The sequence below is a fragment of the Aspergillus pseudonomiae genome (assembly GCF_009193645.1).
Source record: "Aspergillus pseudonomiae strain CBS 119388 unplaced genomic scaffold BDV37scaffold_50, whole genome shotgun sequence".
NCBI lineage: Eukaryota > Fungi > Ascomycota > Eurotiomycetes > Eurotiales > Aspergillaceae > Aspergillus > Aspergillus pseudonomiae.
This window is the reverse complement of record NW_022476042.1, coordinates 184,210-202,534: the sequence shown is the minus strand read 5'-3', so window position 1 is coordinate 202,534 and position 18,325 is coordinate 184,210. Positions and strand designations below refer to the sequence as shown.

Genomic DNA, 18,325 nt, shown 5'->3' with positions numbered 1-18,325 from the left:
CGAGAAAGTATAAAACTTTGCCGAAATACGGATAACATATTATGACTTCAATATTGAACACATGTAATTAGTGGATTATTGTTACTTATTCTTCCTGGCCGGGTGTAGGTTTGCGGTCGAAACCAAACTGACGATTTAACGAGGCCTAAACTTTGTACGGTAGAGTGGGGGTTTGCATGTTTTTCATGGTTTGGGTCTATGCATTCAAATCTGTCTGTACTCAACTAGTCATTTGCGATTGCAGTTTCCTCTTGCGGTAGCACCTAGTACTCTCCTCACATGGCGTACTTGTGAAAGTTATTTCTGGTTATCTTTCTGGCTTATGGTTGAGGCATTTGTAGTGTACTATACCTGAAAACACCAATAAACTCACCTTATCTTCGGATCCGACAGATACGATTCATCTCCGAGCAATAACCAAACTTGGTTATTGGGTTATTCAACAGAGACCCACATATTGAAACTTCGCAGTTGATGTTACTACTAAATACATTCTCTGACGTGGTATCTGCAATAATACCATGGCGCTTCAAACTCCTAACCTAACTGGATCGAACTTTCAACTATTTGGTAGGTTCTGTGGCAAACATCGGTCTTGAGACCGATCCATGAATCTGCACATCCCGACTCCTTCCTATGCAACAACATTGTGCAAGGTCGCCATTTAGTTCATGATATTCAGCTCCACTATCTGGCAGTCGCCGTCATTCAGAGACGACGCATTCAGTTGGGATTGGTGAATTAACTTGATCTCATATAATTTTCTTCACTCCACAGGAAGGGTTGCCAGCCATCTTCACCAGGTCACGCTTGTAGTGACCACTGATTACGATATACCTAACCAATCGTCAGTGTTATGGTACTGTTTTATCTAGAATCCACTCTTTAGCCTTTGGGGGAGGCCTTGGCACCTGGAGGGTACGCCAAGTGGGTATTGAAAGTGCACGCCGAATTCATTAACTTGGCAAATGGGAATGTTGGTATCGACCTGACATAGATCTGCCTGTGGCCAACACCCCAACAGTCAATAGTCATCACGTACCACTTCGGATGCCAAGAATTTGTCTTGGCTGAATGAATCTCATATATTTAGGTAGGGTGCTTGTCCCGCTAAGCCACAGAAAATCAATCTGTAATACCACTTATGTACCAATATAGTCCTTCTGCCAACCATAGGCTGGTCATAATAAAGTTTCACTCTGAGACCTTTGGAAGTTAGAAAAGGAGCATCGCTTGCCCCTGGATAAGTTTTTTAGCCTTTAATGTGATGCTCATTAACGGGGAGAAATGGGCTCTTGCGAACACTGTGTCCGTGGCCATCGTGTCACATCCTGCAGATATCGTGGTAGGTTCAATTTCGGATAGGATTGTATACAGAAAGTACTAAAAGAACAAGATCGACCACTCCGTCGCATCAATAGAAGAGGCCGACCCTCCTCGACATGTTCGAAATGCTATGGTACGACTTGTACGAGGCCAGAAAAGCACACCAAACACAAAACTGCTACAAAAGTAGACACGCACCATAAATACCCTCATGGACCTTTACATAAGGCCCAGCGATCCTCGAGAGAGAGGAACACCCAATCAACCACACGGTCAGGATATCGCAGATTCCCAGTGCTATACTAATGATGGAATCTCCCGTCTCATATATAGAAATCTCCCAACCCACTGCTTTGCCGAACGACCTCATCATTCTTGCCTATCGTACCACGTCCAGTTGCGGGCCCTCCGGCTTGGGGTCCTGATCGTAATGGTCACAACCCCGCGTCCAACGCCTTTCGGTCGAGCACCGTGGCCATGTCAGGCCGCCAAGCGCTGGTAACAGTCAAGAAACCAACATCAATAACTGCATATTTTGGGGGAAATAGTTACCACTCATCTGGCTCCAAGGTGAACCTCGAACAGAACCATAACCCACCTCCATGTGCGCCAGAGCTCTCACAGCGTTCTGTATGGGAGGCGAGGACGAATGGTCAGGGTACTACGCACGGTTACTAGGGGCCAACGTTCCGAGCCCGGTTTGGTGTAACAAAAAAACACTGATCTGTCATGTTCGGGGTGTTCCTGAAAGCAGTAGAGATAGGCTATGTAAACTTTTGAGCCACATAGCAAAATGTAGTCTTTCTGACGATTTTTAAAGAGTCGCTGTTCTCCACTATCGTATGCCTCTGGCCTTGGCGCTAGCAGAATGAGAAATCGCATTACATCATCAATTATTGCTGTTCCTTGGTTAGTTATATACATGAGAGTCAGTTGTACGCCTGTAGAAGTGGGGGGTGGGTATATCGCCAAGAATTGCCAGCTTGCAACTTTGTTGATGGACTTGGGAACTCTTTGAACTTCACGAAGTATTTCGTGAACTTTTACCCCTTCATCGCTGTTGGCCAGATATTCTGTATCACTGGTTTGTTAACAGCCTACTTGGATCGAGTGTTTGATCGCGTGCATCATCCTCCGCCATATTGTTCGACATTTCATTATATGTTCATTTCGTTTCTCCTGCAGCTTCATTGCTTCAATCTGAATATCAGCAAGCCGCATGCCGTCATCCCGTTGAGATCCCACCTGGCGCACTGTTGTTGAAATACTGGGATGCTGGAGTGCCTTCATCCAGTTCTACAATTATATCTCAAGCTACTTGAACCTCCGGTATTTAAACGGGGCTGTAATAGCGAACCTAATTAAGCACTACTAACCCAAGATTCAATCATTCAGGAGGCAGTGGAGCTAGCTGAAGGTGATTTTTCAACGACAAGGGAAACGAGCCGGAGGAAAGCTTCCAGGATAAAGCGATTTGTACAGATTTATGGGAAATATTCTCATTTCTTGGAAGCTCCAAATATAAGGAAGTCCCTAGTATTCTGCCTTGCCTTCAATAGTTGCATAGTCCATAACAAGTATTTATTTACAAATAAATTTTAGAATATTTATTATCATTAAACGTTTTACGTATTAGATTTTAAATTCTATAATATAAATTGTTTAATATATTACAGAATCTAAGAAAAATATCAACATTCTCAAGAATAAGATTATATATATTATAAAATTATAATATATTCATTTGTAATTCCAGTTAATCGAGTCACCTAACCCACTCAAGCAAAAGGTTTAAAATTGAATGCTGAACGAATACTCAATCCAGTTAGGTGATATATTTATAGGGTAACCCTCCAGGACTACACATTATTAAGTTAATTATTATAATTTAGTCTTTCTTAATCTATAGTTAATTATAATTAAAAAATCTTGTAATCTTAATCTAATTAAGATCAGTTAGATTAAGCTACTCTAGTATATAGTGTGTGGAGAACCAATACAATATAGATATTTCTAATAATTATCCAATAGCTCTGTTTCCTAAGATTATACTGTATAAGATCAGTCTTGACTGGATTTAATACTTCAACAGTTATACAAAGTGTCGTATCTATCAAAAAGAGGTTCGATGCAAGAGATACAGGCAGGGCTCTGTATTCCACAAGGCCGAAAGATCAGATAATTCTGGATCATCGATACTAGACTGGCGTTTGGCCAGGTTAGGTTAGGTTATGGCTAGGTCACGGTGGGTAGGCTATACCACTCTAATCGATCCACAATACCCTGGGGTCACCTATATAGTATACCGCCGTTACATTAACTTATTCATACTATTAAGTATATATAATAGACCTATCTCTGGTACCTTGGACTAATATTTTACAGATTATATTTATCTTGCCTTATAATCTCGCGGTCACATTGCTGTTGCGGATCACTAGTGGATTTCTAGTTATTGTTGTAAGTCGTATCTAACCAATATAGCTACCTAGTCGCAGAGCCCTTGGATGAAGCCCCGGTATAACGTGTAACACCTGTGAGTGCACCTTTAGAAATGTCGAGTATATTATATTCTGTACCTTCTGCTACAGCCCGCTGCTGTAAAAAGAGTTGAATCGGCAAAAATGGGAATAGAGTGAATCCTCTCCTGGGAAATGTCTGAGGAACCCAGGGTATTATTAGTACTAAATTGTAGGTATTGCGACGGCAACACAATTGGAGAATCGAGGGCTAGTATTGCAGCACTATGTTCCAACAGCCTCTGGTGTATGAAGTTTCGTTTTTCCACTGCATGCTCCAACATCTCGGTCCACTTCTTAATGGAAATATCGAGATTCATTAATTCCTGCTCGCGTACTAACATTCGACCCTTCCACTTGGGACCAATCCAAGTTGCGGACTTGAGATCCCGGATTTTCTGCTCTTGGAGAATGCGACGATCTGATTGTAAGGAGATACATGTATCTTGGAGGTATTTGCAGTGGTCCTTTAATTTCTCTAGCTTCTTTTATCTGTCAGACTGATCCTCATTCAGAAGGATGATTGAAACAGTCAGAAGAGCATACCTGTGAAAATATTGCGACTTCATGTTTGCTTAGGACTTTAAGCTGCTCGGCGTGGCGTTTCGCATGATTTCGAAGTTCGTTCAATTCCGGCGCTGGCAGGGTCAAGTGAGCGTTGGGTGAGATCACCCCAAAATGAAGAATAATAGGCGAAAATTGTTGCGCGTTAACATGGAATTCGGCTTGCCTCTGTCGCTCTTGTTCTGTAGCAGGTGCATTCGAAGGAGTGCTTTCCGGTGAATGTTCTCTGCGAAGGGAGTTTCCTGTGGCTGACGATAGCTGACGTCTACAGCGGTATAAGAGTTGCTTGGATCCTTGTTGTGGTATAAGATAACAACAGCTGTTGGATGTAGGATGGCTTTGTAGAGGCGTCATTGTGGGTATTGTTTTCGCCTCAGTTGGGAGCACCGGCAGGGGCTTTCCCATTTCAGATCTCAGCTCCGTGGCAAGTCCAGGCACATTAGAGGGAACCTTCGAACTATCCATGTTGTTCTTCGAGTCGTTATGCCTGGGGTATCCGTCATTCTTCGGCAATGGTGTATCTCCTCGTGTACTGGAAAGAGCATTGGTAGCTTGGATGGGGTTGAGTATAGCTTTAAGAAAAGGGTTCTCGCTGGACCTGGCATTGGTTGGACCACTAGAATCATCGTTGATTGGATACCAACCGGGTATAGTTGCTGCAGGATTTATTAGTATATCCACGGTATAAATTGCGCGATCAAGTTTAAGTTTGGGACGAACGGGAATCCATATGATAATGATGTTGTGGGACTTGGCTGATTTCACCAGGTGAACAGTCCTTCAGTCGCGTGCTAGATATGGGCCCAGGGCTGCTTTTGCCTCTTGCAGCCCATTCTGTGCGATCTGTCGTGATCCTATCCAGGCGAGCCTTTGACGCATTCGTGGGCTTGCTTGTAACCCCTGTGCTACCAGCACCAAAGGATGCGAGTCTCTTGATAGCTGCCACACATTGTTGCCCTAGTTGATCTCGGACTTGACTGGCGGTGCAATCATTGCTTCGATACCCGGCCTATGTCAGTATTTGTAAGTTGCTAGTCATGTTGTGATATCCAATTGGTGAAGCTAGTGGGACTTACTGTTGTGTTAGATTTCCCTGAGCGATCAGAGAGCAAAGGGCTATGCGTACAATCATCTCGCAGCTCTGCCATCCTGGTGTTGGTAAACCAGTTACCACAAAGACGCAGCGGATATACTATAAAGCTGGGAAGGGAAACCTGAAGAAGCTATCCATATAAGATAGTTCTAGATTACCTTTGATACCAATTACTTATATATCGTACAAGGTTCCCGAGACGAGCATTTTCTACTTCAGTTTATGATACAATTCCATTGTAGCGGCAACTGAACCTGCATCCGGAAGGACCTTCTGTCTCAAAGAATGTAACCCTTCCATATTTGCCGTCTCAGTAACACGAAGTATCGTCGGCTCCAGTGAGACGGCAATAACTTGAATAGGAAGTTTGACCGAAAGTTCGGACACCTCGTGACGTATCTGGCGGATGGCGGATGGGATTTGGCATCGGCCTTGACTTAGTGTAGCTATCTTTCGAGCGGCTGATGCTAAGCGAGGTTCTTCGATGTTTCAGATTTCAAACCATACTACTGTTTTTTCCCGAGCGGGAACAGATGCTCGTACATGTTGGCTAAGTCACAGGAGAGACAACATGATTCGTGGTTCGGGATTCAAACCGACCTGGGCAGCCCCACCGAAAATTGTTGAGAACGAGAGCATCTCCACTTTGCAACTGAAAGTCATTCCTTGAGCTACAGGGGTTGCGTGGGGTTAGTCAGTACAATGCTTAAATGAGCAAGGTTACGACATGTTGCATAATGCAGTATTGGAGCTCATCTATATTATGCGTGCTACAATTATATCATATCCATGCTATCCAATACGTTCCCGGCTCAGAGCTAATCCTCTCACCTACTCCGTTCACCACTAGTGAAGCTCTGTGTAGCTCAGGCTGATCATCCCTAAATATTAAACCCTAAATCATGGACGCATTAGTTTTAGTTACAGTTGGTTCTCTCGACAATCAACGTATGGGGATCCACTGCTGACAGATAGGGTCCTCGCTTAGGACTGACTCCACTATTCCCACGTGGAAAATCTAGACAGAAGTGCGAAATAGTGCGTATCCTTTCCCGTGCCAACTCTGGATATCTGGCAGGTGGAGACACCTTCATTGTATTATGTGATCGGGACATACTACAGACATGGGAGTTGACCCCCAATATGTAAAATTGTTGCTGTACATAGCCTTTAGCTTTGGCGATTATATGAAGCTCGATTCGCTGTATCTTAGTAGGAATATGATTCCCGATCGCATTTCCTGAATCACTCAAAGCTTTTGAATTCAACCTCCTAGCAAATAGGACTACTGGTATATCAAATTTGCGATGTATCTGTAGTTCATCTGGTAGAGAGGTGATGTCCAAAACATGACGGACTTCTCCACATAGGGGCTCTGGAAACCAGCATCAGGAATGTGATACAGATGTCTTATTGGTAGTTGGATCGAGGAAAATGTTCAGGCTTTCGTATTCAACTCGAAGAATCGATGGCTTCCTTCTAAAGATGGTATAGCATCTTTCCCTCTTGAGATTTTAACATATTAATAATAGGGTTTAGACATTTTGCTACCCCTTTCACCGGGATTTGGAAATACGCTCTATTCAACACGTCCGATAAACTTTACTGCAAGGACTAATAGACATCTAGCTCCATAAAACCATTTAACTCGGACGAACTGACCGGATTGAAACACTAGAAGTGGCCCTTAGTAGGAATATCACCAAGAACACCAAGTATTAACGTATAGTGGTACAAAATAATGCAAGGGAAGGACATTAGAGTGGCGATGCTGAATGGACCTGGCCTGTTACTTGATAGTGTTATTATACCTTTGCCACTTTCTGTTCAAGATCCTACTGTATAGGGGAGCAAGTTACTAGATACATCATCATAATACCCTTTGCGCAACATCCCTCTATACCTATGTTTTAGGGCTTTCGGATTACATTGCGGCCAATATATTAGAGGACAATGCTTTCACGGACCAATACATAGAAATGAATCGACAAAGGCTGCGGGATTCGTATCACTTTGTTACCGAATACCTCCAGCGACGTGGGTTGGAGTATGAGCCTGGCTGTAATGCGGGCTTCTTCGTATGGGTCAACCTTGGGAAGAAGTACCTTGAAAATCGCCAGAAGACACAATATGATGGTCCGGACCTGACCCAGGAAATCGTGGATCGTCTTTGGAATCAGAAGGTCTTTCTTGCCAGTGGCAATGCTTTTGGGTCCGAGAAGCCTGGCTGGTTTCGCATTGTTACCTCCCATCCGAGAGCGTACCTGACAGAAGCATTGCGGCGCATTGAGCTTGCGATAGGGAATTAGATAGAAATCTGTTGGTCTTCCAGTTAGAGATATACGCTACTCTGCTATTGCAATGTGCGCAGGTCCTTCGTAGTCTCCCCGATCAGTATATCCCCGCTCCTCCGTTTTTAAATAATGATTTACACCGAATACAGTATATCCATTGTAATACCCCGAGGTGTTACTAGGTAGTAGTGTCTCCATCTAGCTTAGTTATCAAAATCACCCTTGCCAGCTTCATCGTCGGAACAAACTCGTCGATTTAGATCTCAGCAGGCTACGTATCTATCCGGATATGACAATGACTATTTATAACAAAAAGCAAAAACATACAACAGGAGGGATTCGCTGGTGGTCACCCACCCAACTACTAACCTCCCGGCGTGTGGCTTAAGTACGGCTGAGCGGACGGGAAGCCCTGTTTTCCACACCCTGTGATCGTATGTGCTAGATATTTCGTTCTAGAGAGTTATATACGACTTTTAGCACGTAAATAAAACTGCAGTTTCTATTTACCAGGAATGTACTCCGTATGTACGTCGATAAACACTCCGCCCTACAGATCTATCAACCCATCATACCTCAAGAGTAGTGATACAATAATAGCTTTAGTGAATAGCATGTTCTATAAAGTTGAATATTCCATTTTGTGTGCCGTATGTTGAACTTTTCGATGTCTATAATATTATATGGTTGTTTTTGATTACATAGTATAAGAAGGCAATGTATATCTTCGCGATGTCGAAAATATAGTGGAGAAGTAGGCCAAACCTGTCATAGCACAAGTTTCACCATTACAGTGCTAATTTCTTTCATACTCTGTTAATCTCTAATGGAAGTTAATTGTATGCCCAGAACGTTATGTGTAGTTTAGTTTTATCTTGTATAATCGTGAACAGAAACGGAAAAGGTAGAAAACAAAGCAATCTCATCACCAGAACTAGCGAATTGGATAGACTATTAGCAGTGTGCTATGCCTCATCGAAGTTTAACCTGCTAGTATCAACGTCTGCCACCATAGTTCCATGGCGGACGTTTCTGCTCAACGCGACCTCGGTCTCCGGCCGGTCGGTGAGGTAACTTGCTGCTACTAGCTTGATCAGGCTCCCGTGGCGAACGTGTATCTAGGGGGGCATTTTCCTTGGAGCGGGCCTGTGACTGAGCTGGGTATAGCGGCTGGGTAGACAGAGGAGGCCGAGGGGCTTGAGGGGGCTCTTCGTAAGGGTATCGCCAGATGTTGAAGGCCTCCACATACACGTTGTCCTCTGTCACTGGGATAGAAGTTTCACTGTTTGGATCCGTAAAGCCGATAAAGGTAAGGTCAACTAGATATAGCTTGTCTGCCACCTTATCGTAGCGTAGAAAACTGGGATGCTGCTCGTATAGCTTGTATCCATTTGTTCGCATGAGCCTATGGGATTGTGTGTTAGCATCACCTGTCATCACTAGGACAAAGGGTGTACCGGCAGCTTACTCTAATATACGAGCTAGCTGGCTTCTGATGCTGTCTAGCTGCCTGTCTGACAGTTCGTCGCGGATCTCATTGACATCCTCCCCGGGAACAGTACCCATGACAAGAAAGAAGACAGCACCTCCATAAAAAGGCCATCCACTACCTTGAAACTGCCCCCAGTGGGCTACATACTTCGGTCCATACCCGGCATCACTAAGACGCTGTGCAGCATCCACCTCACAGGAGAAGTGGTCTATAGCGATCTCCCTTTCTTCCTCGGGATCTTCGAAGTCGAAGTATTTCGGGTTTAATTCGTAACGAATCTTCACCAGATAGCGCTCCTCGGTCTTGATGTCATCTGCGAAGGCAAGAACATGTCGTTGGCCCATTCTATCATCAAGGACCTCTGTTAACTGCTCGTTGAGTTTGAGTTCCTTGTCATCGAATCTCATGACAGAACCGGTACAGTCGAAATCCCAGATTTCCTCATCCATGATGCGAGTGCAAAAGATGTGGGCAAGGTGGGTATTATTAAACGAGGGGCAGCTGGAAGGGGGTGTATGAACAGAAAATACTGTGGGAAAAGAAATTGTGTACTTTGTGGTGGCTTATGTCAATAGGCAACACATATATCATATTCACTTCAGAATCACTTCAGAATTACCTCAGATTCACCTCAGAGTCACCAAATCATTTCTTCTACAGACCCGCTACTAGTAGTACCTATTTATGGTTTCTATATACTACATATTACCAAATGCTCTTCACCAAGATCAAAATTCCATTTATTCACGATGCGAAAACAGGCCCGTTTGTATGCATTTACTCATTCATGCTGGGATAGGATCCCTGGGGCATTTTTAGCGCTACTATATATACCGCACCTAGAAATATTGAGCCATTTAGTGTTCAACATAGTGGGACTTTTTCACCTGCTTTGTAGAATGAAATCCCAGAGAAATCTATTACAGCTCACTGCAAGCCTTTATAACTCATACGGGTCGAGGAACGTAGTCCCAGGCTTGGGAATACAAGGCAGCAAGCATATAGCAACTGATTCACTTGATATAATGAGAAAGCTCTAACCAACCCCCTTCTTATCAAGGCTTTCTGGTCGTTTGACTTCCCAGCAGGTTTCTACTTTCTAGACAATTCCAACACAGCATCATCTGCCAATTAACAGCTCAGATCATGACTACCACAATGCTTCCAGCACAGCTTTCACAAGCACAGCACAATACTCTCTACTCCCCGCTTCCTAATCTTCGCACTGACGTGAATTTTGCGACGAAGCACCCCTCCAATTCCAGGTTTGTCTTGGATAAACGCCAGATTTCAAACTGGCCAGACTTTGAAAGGGAGATGAGGACCTACCTAGCTAAGCACGTTGGGAACATCGGTAAGTCCACAATTTTGAAGTCTGGTGAAACCTTCGGCGTCGGCAATGAGCTTGTTCAGGCGCGCTTTACCCAAAATGTCTGCCACGTAATTGCAGAAATGGTAGAGGAATTGGGCTATAAGGTCAATTTTGCGGATTACCAGTACGGCCGCAACAGAAGACAAGGGCAAAACAAAAGAAAGCGTACCCTAATTCGCTCGAGGAGAGTTCCAGATATCGTCGTGGTACATAGCCCGAGTCATGACATCCGCATCATTGGGGAGATCAAGACCGCGTGGACATTCAGGCCCAAGAAGAAGCAGCCCTGGGACGAGTTTTGTTGCTGACAAAACGGGTAAGTCATTGCTAGCATCTGGACGGAATGTGCTTCTGACGAAATTGGATAAGGGCAACTTGCACGCTACATGGACGACCATTACTGCCGGTACGGCTTCTTCACGACATACGACTACGCGTGGTTCCTAAGGCGAACTGACGCCTACCACTTTGTAATTTCGAAGCCCATTAGCTCCACAGCCCATAGTGGCCCAGCATCAATCTTTGTCAGGGAGTGCTTTAACTCTTTGGCAATTCGTGCCACCGAGGGTGCGTCGACAGCATGGCTGACTATGTTTGGTCACGAGCTTGTAGGTTGATAGACTAAGTTTATACAGATAGAGGCTAACAGAATTCCTATGGTAGACCAAATGTGGGTACCATCCACCTGGCCGAACAACAGCAGTGTCCATAGTAGGACAAGTGATTGCCAAACTGTGAGTGGGATCAGAGGTTTCCTCTGATGATGCTTTCGCTTTTCTTGAGGATTAAATCCACGCGCGCTTCGAGCTCATCCTCGTCGCTCTGCCGGTGCCCGGATCGTCAGTCCGAGCGTCCTCCCACGATAAACTCATACCTCAACGTGGTGTCGGAGTCTAGTAGCCGTGATGGCGCAGCTAAGATGAGTTTACTAGCAGCTATATCGAGCTGTTAGGTAGTTGATATAACAATCATAAGCTTTTCAAGTCGATATATTAAGTCTTGAGATTATTCAAATAGTGCTTTATCGGTTCATGTTGATAGAGGACTGCGTAGCTCAATGCAGTTCGCCTATAGGGATCCAAACGCCAGGGATCTCCCCCTTGCTTAACCAAGAATCTCACAGACTCCAGTGAGCCAGCCCGTGCAGCATACTGAATAGGCGTACAGAGCCCAAGCCTATAGTTCATTGGAAATTCCTCATAACCTTCATCGAGATAATCATTGGCCCTGTCCATCACGCGTGGGTTTTTATTGTATAGATATTTCAGGATATGTGGCCCGTCCAGATCATATCGCATCGAAGCGTAGTGCAGTAGCTGTCCATATTCGGCCGATCCTCCATACTGAAAAAGAAGCTCAATAATTGTAAAGGGAGCCTCAAAAACAGCATAAGACAATGGAGTGGCGTCTCGCAGCTGGCACCGTTTATTAGGGTCAGCACCGGGCTCGAAGAACCATGTCGCGAGGGCTAAGTCGTCGAAAGTATAACTAGGGTATGTTAAATATTAATTATATTTATATAAGGGGCTAGAACAAATTACATGAGTGCTGAAGGTACTTTGTTATCATCGCGGATTCCGTGGTAATATCCCAGCCATAATCAAGAATCGACTAAAGGATGTCGTACTGCTTCTCTCGGGTTGCTTTGGCAAATAGTTCAAAATTCATAGGCGCGCCTGTATCCAATAACTGCGTGACACGTTTGGTATTACCATTCTCTATCGCTGCCAACAACTGGTTTGGAAGGTTGTCCATCCTACTGGTGGAGCAGAACCAGGAGAATGGCGAGAAGGACGGAGGGAGGAAACTTCCTGGCAAGGTTTCGATATTTGATCCTGCCTTGCAGTTACCTGTCATGTGATAACATCTACTGTTGGTTAGCTTGCCCAATGTGGACTATCTTTCTAGATAGAAATATTTAGTATTTTAGTATCTAAGCAGTTCACTAGAGTTCATCCACTCTAGGTCCTTCACTCCAGAGCCCTGTACACCTCATATACGCTTGGAACCACCAGTGGCCAGTATTTGGAGATTGGCATGGCACAAGCACCGTCTATGCAGTTTCATAGTATCAGTCAGGCTCGTTTGTATCCGTTGAAAGTCATATTTTGCGGATTCCCGTTGGACGTGTATGATCACATACAAGCCGAAATTCCACGTTGCCTGAGTTGCTTGTGTAGCGAATACAATAAATCTGACTACAACTGGGCACCGAATCGTACTATTGAGAAAGCAAGAATATTAGAATTCAGTGGTCTGTGCTGATCATCGCATACTAGTATTTCATTTTATATATACTTAAAGTTTCGTATGTTGAGAATGTGGCGGCGGCCGGTCGATTGCCCAAGCATGTCTAACTGGTCTAACTGGCAGTCGGTCCAACTGACATTGATGAAGTGGAGGCGGAGTATAGCTTATCGTGGAGATTCCTTATTTTATCTCCAAATAGGTATTTGAGAGTCAAAATAGTAATGGTCGTCATCAGTTGGCAGCCTTGAAGATTCGTGTTAACTCCGTGTCAGCCTCGACCGGATTTAAGATGGCTTACGGGGTCAGCCCTGAATGTTTAAATTCATAGCAGCCCCTCGCCGGAGTTGTGAGGAATTTTGACTCTCTACTTTGATTTCTTCATTGAGCGAAGACGAGTCATTACTTTCTATAATTCTACATACAACATGCGTCTCATTCTCACAGGTGCCACCGGCCTAGTCGGATCGGCCGCCCTCAACCATATTCTCTCTCTTCCGCCCGGGGAAGTGTCGCACTTGTATATCCTGAGCCGGAAACCTGTGCCTGCCGCCGAAAATCGACCCGATGTTACTGTGATCGAGCATAAGAACTTCAACGAATACACCCCTGAACTACTAGAGAGATTAAAGGGAGCCGATGGCTGTATCTGGGCGTTGGGCATTTCTCAGACACAAGTATCAAAGGAGTGAGTACAACTAATACGAGACCTGAATAATCCAGTCTCTAGTAAAGTAAAGCGATACTAATATCATGGAACAGAGAATATGTGAAAATCACAGTCGACTACCCATTAGCAGCAGCAAAGGCATTTTCAGGGTTATCAGACTCCTTCAACTTCGTATATATTTCCGGGGAAGGAGTATGTCTCGCGGTTAGCATGATTTCTGGCTGTCAAACAACTAACATGAACTCAGGCGACACAAGAACCAGGAAGGTTCACTCCATACTTTGGTCGGATAAAAGGGGAATGTGAATCTGCATTGATCGCCCTATCCAAAAAGTACCCCAGTCTGAAGCCCTACTCCGTCAGACCTGCGATCGTAGACGCAACGTTCGACCCTCCGACACTGGCAAATGTCATGCAGCGACCGGACCACACTGTTCTCAAAAGAGTTCTCTTAGCAACTTTGGGTCCCGTCACAAGACAGCTCTATTCCAAAGGTATCTCGCCGACGAAGGACCTCGGACGGTTCATGACGGACCTAGCCAAGGGCAACGGCCAACCACTTACAGGAGATGGAATCAGCGGAGATGGATGGATTATATCGAACGTTGCATTCCGGAGAGCAGCGGGGATCTAACCCGATCTCCCAGTCTCATTTTCATGTACTATTTATATATAACCCCCCAGCTCTATCTCAAAATACAGAACCAACCCTCATACCAACCGATTTACCGCCGATACCCATAATGCCAATCCTCCCTCGCCAGATCCTGCCTGACCTGATAAACCCCCTCCGCCTCATCCAAAACTCCCATATCAACCTCCACAATACTCATCCCCTCATCACACCCCTCGACCCTCCCAGCACAGCCTACAAATGGCACCGCCACCTGGGACGCACCAGCATAACCGTCCTCCTCTTTCCCGCCAACATTACAAAACACAACCGCCGCAGTATTCTCAAAAGCCCGACTCACAATAGCAGCATCAAGAAACACCCTCTCCGACTCGGGGTTCCGCCTCTTCCCCACATCCCCGGCATCGTCCAACTTCCAATAAGCAGGCACAATAACCATCTTCGCCCCCTGCATCACCAACTCCCGGAACGCCTCCGGAAACGCCAAGTCCCAACAAATGAGCAGCCCGACCTTCCCCAGCGGCGTGTCGAACGCGACATGGCCCGAGTCGGTCGCGCCGCGGTCGATGAACTCGCGCTCCGGGATCCAGAGGTTCCTCTTCTCGTACCGGCCGCGGACTTCCCCCGTGGAGTCGATGAAGTAAGCTACGTTCAGGAACTTTTCTTCCCCGGTGACCGGGTCAGTACGCAGCTCAGCGATAGACCCTGGGACGATGTTAATGGCGCATTCCTTTGCGAGGGCGACGTAGGACGAGAGATGGGTAGCGTAGTTTGCGCAGCGTTGGCGGATGCTGCGGTCGTGGGAAGGGTGGAAGTCCGCCAGGTGGAATTCGGGGAGGACGGCCAGGTCGGCGCCAGCGTTTGAAGCCTTGCGGATGTAGTCCGTTGCGCGGGCGAAGTTATTTTCGATATCGTGGGGCTGGGGTTGGGATGTTAGATGCTAGCGGGTTTCAGGATGAGGGGGTGGGGGTGGACCTTACCTCCGGGTGGAGTTGGATGAGTGCGATCTTGACCATTTTGGGTTCTGGTCGTTTTATCCTGTCAATTTGTGTGTATGGATGAGTTGCGATTGTTTGGGGTTGATAGTGCTGTATGCTCCTGATGGCGTTTTATAGGCGCGTCGATTCCGCGCGAGATTCTAGATCGCCGAAGATGTTGTAACCCTATCCTGGCGCCGAGGGTTTCGCATAAACCTTGATTGTTGGCGGAGATGATGTGACTTGTTGCCTGCTCCGAGGTTGTATTAGAATTTAGGGTTGTCTGGGGTCCGCGGAACCCCGGAACTGTCTGGTGGAGTCGTTCCGGGCGTATCTATTAACAAAATGAGGAAGGATTGACCTTGGCTGGCGAATTTGTTGATTAGATGGCCTGAAAGTTATTAACTAACTATACTTTATACGAAGGTTCTATGGCTAGGACTAAAGTCTGGAATGTTGATGTTTGTGATAATTCAATATGCTGACTACGGTGGAGTACATGATACGGAAGAGCGAGAGCAAATGTGGATCGAATGTGATGGCTCGCGCTAGAATCAGGAATCAATTCCTGAGATCCATCTGCCGTTCGGCATAGTATCGATATCTCTTCGCCGTCATAACCCGGAATCTCTTTCCAAAGTAGATGAAGACCAGATTTCCCGACAGGATTACGGTGAGGATAAAGCCGAAGGTTATGTAAAAGCCCGTCAGCCCGACACTCGCGATCCACGGTGTCAGAGCGAAGACGAAGATCGTCGAGATGAGGTTGCGGATGAAGGTGACTCCGACGAGAGAGTCGGCGATTACCTGTTAAAAAGCATCTGGTTAGCACGCCCAATAGTAAATGGTCACATATGTTATAAACTTACATCTGTATATGCATCTGTCAGATACGTCAAGGCGACGCTGTTAGCCGGAATAGTTCCGAAGATGGCGATGCCCAATCCAACGGCCACCAGCGGCCAAGGGGATCCGTTGTTGAGTCCAATGCCGAACATGAAGAGACCGGCCGGCACGAATGGTATGAACGCAACTGCAATCCAGAGTCTCATTTCGGGCTCGAAAACGCCTCGGTTTCTTTTCGCTAGATATAACACAAGCGAATCGCTGAGTCGCCCGGATATCAGAACTGCAATGCTGGTGCCAATGAATGGAGGAAGCCCCATGAGGCCTATTTGCGAGGCGTTGAAATTGTAAGGCGGCTGGGTCATGTACGAGGAGAGAGTAGTCACCGAGACAGTGACGGCGGCTGTCATGGCCCCGTAAACGACGGACATGAAAAAAATGGCGGGAACAGTAAAGAGAAGAACAAAAGGCTCAATGCTGTGTCGGGCCATGCTGGCAAATGACCCAGAGGATATTGACCATAAGGCGAGCTTTTTCCAGTATGGCTTCGTTGGGATTGAATGATCGATCCAGTGAGTCGCATGAGACCTTTGAATCTCTCGTTCTTTATGTGCTATGTTGGCCTCGATTTCCGGGTCGGTCGGAGACTTCTTGTCCTCACCTTCAGGAGATGGGTTTATTTGAGTAGGAGCAACAACGGGTGGAACGCCCTCGAGGGTCAGAGAGAATTTCGTTTCCTCGTAAAGGAAGATAAAGGCAACAAGACCGGCGCCCATCAGAATAACCATCCACCACCACACCCAACGCCAGCCTTGTGAGGTAACAATATACCCACCTGCCAGTGGGGACAGCGTAGCTCCGACCGTCATGAACCAGACATAAATGCTATTCATGAGTCCACGTTGATGAACAAAGTAGATATCAGCCACCGTCATTTGCACGAGCACTTCTGCGAGAGCCCCAACCAAAGAGCTCAGTATATTGGCCGACATAAGATCAGCGACCGTGTGCATTTTTGCTTGCCAAACACAGAAGGCACACTGAGCGATAGTGCTGAACACGTAGACAGGTCGGCGACCGTATTTGAGAGCGAACGGTATCAGAATCACGCCGCCAATACAAAGGGATCCGCACCCGGCGGCGTAACTATCATTTAGGAGCTCAAAGCTGAAACCAAGTTCCTCATTTAGTGGGCCCCAGGTGACAGTCGCCACGTCGATTCTGGTTGCTCAGCTCCGCGTCGTGTTTCAAGGGATAACTCGCAAGACACTTACATTGCGAAAACCATTATGACATAGTAGGAGACTAAGCCGAAATTCAAATGTTTACGCCATGTTGGCCAATTCTACATGGCGTTGTTTAGCATCGTGTTAGTGATTGTGCTCTCAGAGAGGCTTACCAGGGGGTCGTTAGGATCATGGCTAGGTACGGGCTGCAAAATGATATCGGTCGTTCGACCATCTTGTGGAAGCTCTAAGTGGCATTAGCCACGGATGAGAGATCATAACATTTCATAAGTGTCAGACTCACCTTCAAGCTGAACCGTTCCAGGTGGCCAGGATGGATCGGACGCGTGGGCTTGGTGCGACATCTCAAAGGAAGTGCTATATGCCGTCTCAGCTTTTTTAGATTGCTACGGACGGCACCTCTACGACGAATCTGTAGAACATATGTCAACTAACATAACAGTAAATACTGGGGAGACAAGACACTGATATATGACAGCCTCTGACGGTAACGCATGTCGGACAGATCCGAGACAAGCAAGGACACGGCAGATAGCCCTATCCTTCGGGAAGAGTACATTTGACATTACGCCTTGCTACGCTGTCAAACAATTGGCTTCCCATGCACATCGTTAGCACGGAGGAATTCCGCAGGAGGGGGAGAAGCAATCTTGCCCGAGAAGGGAAACGGTAAGCAAGGACCAATGAGCTCTATCTTTACTTCTTAGTTTATCTCTTGGTGTCTCCGATGCGGGGGATTCAAGCAAGATAAGGAGATAGGGTTCCAAAATACGAACAATGGCCAATCTTTGCGCCTGCCAAGGCGAAAGGAACCGGAAGCCTGGCATCTCAAGTATAGGAATGCAAATGAATAAACAGACTACCAGTTTTAATAACAGGCAGGCTAGAAAGCTCCTCGACCAACCATTGCTTCCACTCTCCTGGAGATTTATTTTCGGCGGGTTCATCCTATTTTTGCTGTACTCCTAGTGCGATGTCTTCAAGCCCGACCAGCCTTGCCCTCCGACATGAGAATGAGCATCCAAGTGACTTATCAAGCATGTG

At 46.0% G+C, this 18,325-nt stretch overlaps 9 protein-coding genes across 9 annotated transcripts; 4 read left to right on the top strand and 5 right to left on the bottom strand.

The window, feature by feature from the left end:
- Positions 1-1,146: 1,146 nt before the first annotated feature.
- On the top strand, positions 1,147-2,110 carry BDV37DRAFT_252498 (uncharacterized protein). The gene is made up of 3 exons (XM_032082427.1): positions 1,147-1,345; positions 1,397-1,512; positions 1,660-2,110. Exons 1-3 carry the CDS (start codon positions 1,288-1,290, stop codon positions 2,002-2,004), a joined length of 519 nt encoding a protein of 172 aa, XP_031939863.1. The 5' UTR covers positions 1,147-1,287; the 3' UTR covers positions 2,005-2,110.
- Positions 2,111-3,810: 1,700 nt separating this feature from the next.
- Positions 3,811-5,557, bottom strand: BDV37DRAFT_284679 (uncharacterized protein; the record flags this gene model as incomplete). Its single annotated transcript, XM_032087551.1, has 5 exons — positions 3,811-3,860; positions 3,916-4,330; positions 4,392-5,065; positions 5,130-5,418; positions 5,486-5,557. The coding sequence occupies 5 exons, from the start codon at positions 5,555-5,557 to the stop codon at positions 3,811-3,813; spliced, it is 1,500 nt and encodes a 499-aa protein (XP_031939862.1).
- A 1,924-nt stretch (positions 5,558-7,481) lies between these two features.
- On the top strand, positions 7,482-7,811 carry BDV37DRAFT_284678 (uncharacterized protein; the record flags this gene model as incomplete). The annotated part of the gene is made up of 1 exon (XM_032087550.1): positions 7,482-7,811. The coding sequence occupies one exon, from the start codon at positions 7,482-7,484 to the stop codon at positions 7,809-7,811; it is 330 nt and encodes a 109-aa protein (XP_031939861.1).
- An 855-nt stretch (positions 7,812-8,666) lies between these two features.
- BDV37DRAFT_272842 (uncharacterized protein) lies at positions 8,667-9,737 on the bottom strand (the record flags this gene model as incomplete). Its single annotated transcript, XM_032084955.1, has 3 exons — positions 8,667-8,730; positions 8,977-9,201; positions 9,265-9,737. The coding sequence occupies 3 exons, from the start codon at positions 9,735-9,737 to the stop codon at positions 8,667-8,669; spliced, it is 762 nt and encodes a 253-aa protein (XP_031939860.1).
- Positions 9,738-10,446: 709 nt separating this feature from the next.
- Positions 10,447-11,398, top strand: BDV37DRAFT_284676 (uncharacterized protein; the record flags this gene model as incomplete). Its single annotated transcript, XM_032087549.1, has 3 exons — positions 10,447-10,960; positions 11,030-11,268; positions 11,324-11,398. The coding sequence occupies 3 exons, from the start codon at positions 10,447-10,449 to the stop codon at positions 11,396-11,398; spliced, it is 828 nt and encodes a 275-aa protein (XP_031939859.1).
- Positions 11,399-11,652: 254 nt separating this feature from the next.
- BDV37DRAFT_272841 (ankyrin repeat domain-containing protein) lies at positions 11,653-12,328 on the bottom strand (the record flags this gene model as incomplete). Its single annotated transcript, XM_032084954.1, has 2 exons — positions 11,653-12,148; positions 12,273-12,328. The coding sequence occupies 2 exons, from the start codon at positions 12,326-12,328 to the stop codon at positions 11,653-11,655; spliced, it is 552 nt and encodes a 183-aa protein (XP_031939858.1).
- A 1,007-nt stretch (positions 12,329-13,335) lies between these two features.
- BDV37DRAFT_284675 (putative nucleoside-diphosphate-sugar epimerases) lies at positions 13,336-14,211 on the top strand (the record flags this gene model as incomplete). The annotated part of the gene is made up of 3 exons (XM_032087548.1): positions 13,336-13,595; positions 13,670-13,769; positions 13,825-14,211. The coding sequence occupies 3 exons, from the start codon at positions 13,336-13,338 to the stop codon at positions 14,209-14,211; spliced, it is 747 nt and encodes a 248-aa protein (XP_031939857.1).
- Positions 14,109-15,396, bottom strand: BDV37DRAFT_252494 (carbon-nitrogen hydrolase family protein). The gene is made up of 2 exons (XM_032082426.1): positions 15,192-15,396; positions 14,109-15,130 (listed from the first exon to the last, which is right to left on the bottom strand). The coding sequence occupies exons 1-2, from the start codon at positions 15,225-15,227 to the stop codon at positions 14,303-14,305; spliced, it is 864 nt and encodes a 287-aa protein (XP_031939856.1). The 5' UTR covers positions 15,228-15,396; the 3' UTR covers positions 14,109-14,302.
- Positions 15,397-15,749: 353 nt separating this feature from the next.
- BDV37DRAFT_295369 (major facilitator superfamily domain-containing protein) lies at positions 15,750-17,768 on the bottom strand (the record flags this gene model as incomplete). Its single annotated transcript, XM_032089860.1, has 5 exons — positions 17,565-17,768; positions 17,434-17,507; positions 17,309-17,379; positions 16,058-17,255; positions 15,750-15,995 (listed from the first exon to the last, which is right to left on the bottom strand). The coding sequence occupies exons 1-5, from the start codon at positions 17,623-17,625 to the stop codon at positions 15,750-15,752; spliced, it is 1,650 nt and encodes a 549-aa protein (XP_031939855.1). The 5' UTR covers positions 17,626-17,768.
- Positions 17,769-18,325: the final 557 nt, after the last annotated feature.

Excerpts from the sequence above, each read along its gene's own strand:
- BDV37DRAFT_252498 (XM_032082427.1), top strand. The coding sequence starts at position 1,288 with ATGGGCTCTTGCGAACACTGTGTCCGTGGCCATCGTGTCACATCCTGC. Across the intron at positions 1,346-1,396 it reads CACATCCTGCAGATATCGTG|ATCGACCACTCCGTCGCATC; the intron begins GTAGGTTCAATT and ends TAAAAGAACAAG. Across the intron at positions 1,513-1,659 it reads AACACAAAACTGCTACAAAA|AAATCTCCCAACCCACTGCT; the intron begins GTAGACACGCAC and ends TCTCATATATAG.
- BDV37DRAFT_252494 (XM_032082426.1), bottom strand. The coding sequence starts at position 15,227 with ATGGTCAAGATCGCACTCATCCAACTCCACCCGGAG. Across the intron at positions 15,131-15,191 it reads TCATCCAACTCCACCCGGAG|CCCCACGATATCGAAAATAA; the intron begins GTAAGGTCCACC and ends TCCCAACCCCAG.